Below are 7,145 nucleotides of genomic sequence, written 5' to 3' on the forward strand. Positions count from 1 at the left end.
TGGCGCACCAATAAAAGTTAGCCAGGGTAATCGCCATCATACCAAATTTTCTCAGCTGCCTGAGGAAGAAGAGACATTGTTGGGCCTTTGTAACCAGTGCGTCCGCATGAAGAGTCGAAGAAAGCTTGTTGTTGATGACCACTCCCAGGACCTTGACACTCTCCACTCATTCCGCCTCTGTATTGTTAATGTGTAGGGGGCATGAGTAACATCCCACCGAAAGTCAATAATGAGTTCCTTGGCTTTGCTGGCATTGAGAGCTAGGTTGTTCTCAGTGCACCATTTTTCCAGGTCTTCCACCTCCCATCAGTAGTCTCTTTTGTCGCCATCTGAAATTCAACCGACTATAGTGGTGTCATCAGCGAATTTGAAATTGGCATTAGTCTGGTATTTGCGACACAGTCATGGGTATATAGTTAGTACAGTAGGGTGCTGAGCACGCACCCATGGGGGGCTCCAGTGTTGAGTGTTAGTGAGGATGAAATATTGTCCCCAATCTTCACTGATTGTGGCCTGTGGGTCAGGAAACTGAGAATCCAGTTGCAGTGGGTGGGGCTTAGTCCGAGATCACTAAGTTTAGTCATCAGTCTCAAGGGGATAATAGTGTTGAAGGCTGAACTGTACTCAGAGTAGGATTCTTACATAGCTGTTCTTGGTGTCAAGATGGGCAAGTGATATGGTATCTGACGTGGATCCAATACGCAAATTGGAGTGGATCAAGAGTAGTGGGGATGCTGGAGTTGATTAATGCCATGACTGCCCCCTCAATCTGAATTCCAATGAGTACAGTTTCAGTCCCAGAGTGTGATGACCTTTGCACAGAAAGTGGCATTGTAATGAACTTTTGAAATTACATTTAAAGTGTCTGTGGTATCTGTAAGTGAAGGTTTGGAGGACAAATTTAGTTCAAAGAGGCTGACATGCTGCCTTTGTCACAAGAAGGGGCACATGAAGGCTGCTGAATACTGGGAAAACAATTGTCTAGACAAGGTGTATTTCCCCAGGTAATAATGTCCTGACTGTTGAAATTCATGGCAAGATAGGAGTCTCTGTTACAATAATTGAGAGAATGAATTGACAGCTGGAAAGCTACAATAAGGGTAAACGGTCCCTATGTTCATCTGGTGAAGCAGGGAAATCAATTATTATTCTTGCGTCAGTTATTGATGAAACATTGAAAACAATGGTAGGGTCTGCGGCACTTTAGTTAAGGTAATGGTTCTGAAAGAGTTAACTTTGGAGGCTGCATGAAACCGTACCCAATCTGGTGAGCCAAACTGCCTTGGATGAACAAAGGGAGAGTTTAGTTTGAGATTCAAATGGAGACAGATGTCACCATAATCTTGGCTAATATGTTTAACTAGCTAATGTAACATATACCTTTTGCAATTATGGAATACCACTTATCACATTCTTGTTAAAACAATTATCTCTAACGGTTTATCTTTTACCACTGTTAACCAATAGGCCCTTGGACCTGGTGTGGAATGGAAGGCTCATTATAAGAAAATAATATAGAATTTCCTAATGGCATGGTTAAGTTTAAGTCTTCCAAAGAACAGATTAAAACAGCATTGATTTATTGCAGGATTAAAAGCTTTAAATTCAGAAATACAACAGTATGTAGATACTGCAATAAATTAAAATAGCTGAAAGGCAAGAAGTCTATCTAATCACATTAAACAGAAAATGGCAGGAGAAATAATACTATCTCAAAGATTAAACATCAGAAATAGGCCAAATAAAACACACGGTTGGACATCTTGGAGGAAACATCTCTTAAGATATAAAACTTCTTCAAAATTAAATACTAAATATCAATCTGAACAAGTAAATACACCCCTGTATTCAATAGGACCTGCAAATAAGAATGTTATAAATCATTAAGATATAAAAGAAGAAGCATGTACTTTTGATAATGCTCTAACAGCTTCTGATAAAGACTTAAATCTGCGAATAAAGAATACTTTCGAAAGAAGAAGATTCAACAGAAGAATCTAGCATCCAGAGTAATAAATAATTGTGCTAATGATCTCCACAGATTAGTGCAAAACTGTGACTGTGGAGCACTGAAATCAGAATTTGTTAGAAACAGAATAGTTGGAATTATTGATAAACGTTTGTCAGATCTATTGCAGTCCAAAGAATACTTGACTCTGGAGAAAGCTGTTAAAATTGTGTAGAAGCAGAAAGCAGGAAGATCCACAGATAAATCCTGAGAGAAAAATGACAATACTTTCATAACTATCTATCTAATTTATAAGGTATAAATGCTCCAAAGATACATATGACAAGCTAATCTAAGAATAGGTCAAATAGCAGATACTAAGAGCCAATGTTAGCAATGCTGAACAAAAAAAGTCTTATAAGCACAAACAATGCTCAGTTATGACAGATCACTTCCAGAAATTACAGAATTAGACTGCAATTTCAGAGCAGGAAAAGCTATTCATGGAAAAATGATAATGTAATAGAATTACAACCATTAGAAAAAAATTCAAGATATTCCACATAAATTGATAATTCACCAAATTGAGATTGACAGAACTGGCTCATGTCAATGATGGTATCATACATTTTAAGCTTGACTCGGGGAAGTATTACTGTCCTTTCAAATCAAATACCATGTCTGAACTATGAAACTACACAGTTCAGATGGAATAACTTCCAACATTAGAGGTATGCTACAAGTAACATTGAGACACAAAGAGAGCAATAGAGTTGAAAATAGATACTTAAATCACAATTAACCATGTTTGATTCACTTGATCATAACATCCTTGAAATAGCAGAAGCAGTTCAATGTGTTCCACTACACTTACCCAGAGTAGAATCCTTTATGGGGCTTGGACTGGAACTACTGGAGTGATCTGAAATGTTCAACTCATCATCCATTTCTAGACATATATCTATAGTACAATAGAAAGTAACACTGACACATTTTAAACTGAAGACGTATGAAAAATATCAGTGTTACAGCAACAATTTCATAGGTTTTATATCAGTTACCAATAAAATAAAAGTTCATATCAAAACCATATAACCATTTTACAATTCACAGCCTTAAGAATATCATTGGAACAGATCATGACTACAGTTAATATAAAATATTACATTCTAATTGTTTACAAAATTTCTGAGATATTATAACTATTCACATTTTCAAAATGCCGAAAATAATTACAATGTATATTTTAACTAAATTATTTGTATTATTTATTCACCATTTAATAACATTATAGATATGCTAAACCTTTATTGCAGTAAATCTCTACCTATTTAATGTTAAGAAATTCAGTTATACCTTTTTCTGTGTTCTCAGCAGAATTAATATTCTCAATAAATATTGCATCATTCAGTCTCTCATTCCCATCTTTAATATGCTGTGCATGTGTATCATCTAATGTGCTATCATTGGTTTCTGATGACTCACTCTTCAGACTGGTTGTTCCACTGCTGCTTCCAAGATTTGACTTATCAAAATGGTCCTTTAATGAAAGAAGGCAAACTTTACTGTAGAAGATAATTCACCATTTTAATTGCAGAATTTCCCACACAATAATTCAACTACATACTGCAGCTTAAGTTCTGTGGAAGACACTTCAAATTTCAATGCACCGTGTGGGCAGCACGGTGGCACAGTGGTTAGCACTGCTGCCTCACAGCGCCAGAGACCCGGGTTCAATTCCTGCCTCAGGCGACTGACTGTGTGGAGTTTGCACGTTCTCCCCGTGTCTGCGTGGGTTTCTTCCGTGTGCTCCAGTTTCCTCCCACAGTCCAAGATGTGCAGGTCAGGTGAATTGGCCATGGTAAATTGCCCGTAGTGTTAGGTAAGGGGTAAATGTAGGGATATGGGTGGGTTGGGCTTCGGCGGGTCGGTGTGGACTTGTTGGGCCGAAGGGCCTGTTTCCACACTGTAAGTAATCTAATGTGCCATTAAAAATATAACTCATATTTGGTTGGTCAGTGGAATCAATAGAAATTTCTGTTGAGTAACATTAAATTCAAAACAGTATTGCCAGTGTTTGCGAAGATATTCCTAAGTAGGCCTATATGTTTCACATTGCTTCTCACGTATAAAGAAGGCCAAGCAAAGAAAGGAGAATGTGGTGATGAGTGCAAAAAGCCTCACTTGGCTGAGATCTGAACACTAGAGAGCTGCCAAACTGAGTCAGCAGCAGGCTGGTGAGAGAACCAAAATGAGAAAAGAATCTTCATGACCTCAACCTCAGCAATCTAACTGTTGAAGATGCATTTTTTCTATAAGAACATTGGTGAGAATGGTTACCGTACAGGCCTTGTTAAAACCAAGCTCCAGTTTCACATCAAGAACACCCTCCATTTTGTTGTGCAGCACTACCAGTGTGAGTAGTAGGATAGATTAAGAACACATTTAGACATTGAAAATTGTATGCCTATAACATTATATGGCTCAAAAGCGGTGGAATTGCATAATATTAAAACCTGTAACCTCATGGCCCCAGCACATCCCATGTACCTCCTTCACCATTCTGCCATATGGCCAACAGTGGTTTAATTAAGGATGTGGAAAAGCATGTTGAGAGCAATAGCAGGTGTATCCTGAAAATGGGGGCCAATCTGGTGAAGCTGAAGGTTAAACAGTGACTGTATTATATATGAGATAGACTGTGCAATCTCACAATTGATTAAAGTAAAGAATAATTAACACTGTCGTTTTGAACATGACTGTCATCTAGATTAGAGCTAGAGCTGAATCTAAAATGTGTTGCTGGAAAAGCGCAGCAGGTCAGGCAGCATCCAAGGAGCAGGAGAATCGACGTTTCGGGCATGAGCCCTTCTTCAGGAATGTCATCCTGCCATCTAGATTATTATATTTCAGATTTAAGTCTTGTGACATCAAAAATGCTCAGAATGTACAAATCAAAGAAAGTACAGGCAGCATATAAAAAAAGGTTATGAATAAATATTTCGTCTAATCTTACACTGAATCTAATGGACTACAATGTTCATAATATTCCAACAAATAAAATTTAAACGCTTACCTGTGATAGCATGGAGATCTGGTGATGGTAAGTCATTACATTTCTGTTAGCTTCCATGAAATACCTCTGTGTGCGTCTTCTCTCCCGATCAAGCTTCTTCTCCATTGTTATCTGCATTGTGCATAAGTTATCCATGTACTTCATCATAACATCTGAAATCATTGCACTTACTTCCACAACATCTGGTCGTTCTTCTGAATCAGGGGTCAAACATCTGTGGGAATAGATATATATATATATATACACAAAACAAAATTCAGCTTCTAAATAAAAATGCCATGACTTTTAAAGTTGCACATGCTCAACTGAATACATACATATGAATATATATCATGTAACTCCAGTACCACATGATATGTTGCAGAAGCCTATATGGATGCTGAGAAATCCTCACAAAAATGTTGAAAATAGTAATAGTATATTGGCTTCATGCTTGGCAGGGACAATTTAAAGTCACAAAATCTGCATTTCTTTGATGATCCAATAGCATGAAATTGCTCTAAAACCAACTGTAGACACCAGTTCTATTGTTCAAAAATTTTATATCTACCTGTTGAAGGTGTATTAAAAATTATAAATTGCAGATATGAAAGGCAGAAGTTGCGGTAATATCAGGGCAGCTGCAAGTCCTCCATTCATCTGAAGCAGGCTGTAAGAAGAAGTAATAACTACACCTCTCTGTTCCCAAGAAAATTAGACATTCTGATGTGACTTGTCTTGAATATTTCAAAATTCAGCATGGCCAGTATGTTCAATTCCAAGTACTATGGGTTTTATTTACTGATTTTACCGTCTGGGAAAATGGTATGGCCTTGATCTGTGCTGCAACTATTCTATGATTCCACTTTCTAGTAGTAGACAAGCCTTAGACAATCCTTAACAACTCACACCACCTTGTATGCTTTTCACAAGCAGTGTGCCAAGATTCTTGTTAAACAAAAGTGAGATACCAATTGTTGGGGAGTAATGCTGGAGTAATGCTTGTTAAACACCTTGCGTAAGACACAACTCATCTCATTAATATTCAATTTCCAATTTTACTAAGCTCCCAAACAAGCTTGATGTCAGTAAAATTCAACAAGGAAACTACAGTGCATACCTGGTAGATTCAACTTGCTGCTTGCTCTGAATGACAAGAATGTTGCTTACGACCAAACTGCAGTCAAGGGCACGGCTTTTAGTGCTGCTGCATGTGGTGAAAGATGGTGAGCTGTTCTGAATGACTGAGGAGGCAGCATGGAGGGCATAGAGGTGAGTGGTGTGGGAGGTTATCAAGAGCGTGTGAGGGAAAATAGTGCATATTATAGTGACATTGGCAGGGCATGAGCCTTAGTGGGAAATGGCAAAATTAGAGGAAATGTGAGGTGGCAGGGAGAAGAGTGTAGCACTTATGCTGGTGGGGCACATATGTCACTGATCATCCTGTGGCACTGCTGAACATTCCTCCACACCCTGGAGACATACCCTGACCCGGGTGGCACCTGGCACCAGGCTGGCAGGGTCTTATGGCATGGCCTCTTTTCATGGTACGCTAGAAAGAGGATGCTTCTCATCTCGACCATCTCCAGTCCCTCTCAGAGGATCACAGTGCCATTTTCATCTTCTCACCAAGTTCTGACTCTGTCAATTAATAGGGTTGCATCAAGCAGGCTGGTTTGTCCAGGATGGTGTTGAGCTTTCTAAGCATTATTGAAGCTGCACTCATCTGGACAACTGGAAGTATTTCATCCCCTGACTCGTCTTGCATACTTCAAATTGGAGGATTGGTATGACCAGTACGTTTCTAGGCCATTTCATACAGCAGTTAGGATTTTACTATTTTATTCATTCACAGGATATGTCCCTGGCTAGACCAATAGACAATAGGTGCAGGAGTAGGCCATTCTGCCCTTCGAGTCTGCACTACCATTCAATATGATCATGGCTGATCATCCTTAATCAGTATCCTGTTCCTGCCTTATCTCCATAACCCTTGATTCCACTATCCTTGAGAGCTCTACCCAACTCTTTCTTAAATGAACCCAGAGACTGGGCCTCCACTGCCCTCTGGGACAGAGCATTCCACACAGCCAGCACTCTGTGGGTGAAGAAGTTTCTCCTCATCTCTGTCCTAAATGGCCT

At 39.0% G+C, this 7,145-nt stretch overlaps 1 protein-coding gene across 1 annotated transcript in view; it reads right to left on the reverse strand.

Annotated features, from left to right (window-relative positions):
- The window catches only part of nek10 (NIMA-related kinase 10), a 196,602-nt gene that overhangs the window by 38,662 nt on the left and 150,795 nt on the right, over positions 1 to 7,145 (reverse strand). The window contains exons 22-24 of the mRNA XM_043689493.1: positions 5,025 to 5,238; positions 3,305 to 3,488; positions 2,823 to 2,909 (exon numbers count right to left, since the gene is read on the reverse strand). Coding sequence (XP_043545428.1) covers positions 2,823 to 2,909; positions 3,305 to 3,488; positions 5,025 to 5,238 — 485 coding nt within the window. The remainder of the gene's footprint in view (positions 1 to 2,822; positions 2,910 to 3,304; positions 3,489 to 5,024; positions 5,239 to 7,145) is intronic.

Source organism: Chiloscyllium plagiosum, chromosome 5 (genome assembly GCF_004010195.1).
Source record: "Chiloscyllium plagiosum isolate BGI_BamShark_2017 chromosome 5, ASM401019v2, whole genome shotgun sequence".
In the NCBI taxonomy this organism is placed as follows: domain Eukaryota; kingdom Metazoa; phylum Chordata; class Chondrichthyes; order Orectolobiformes; family Hemiscylliidae; genus Chiloscyllium; species Chiloscyllium plagiosum.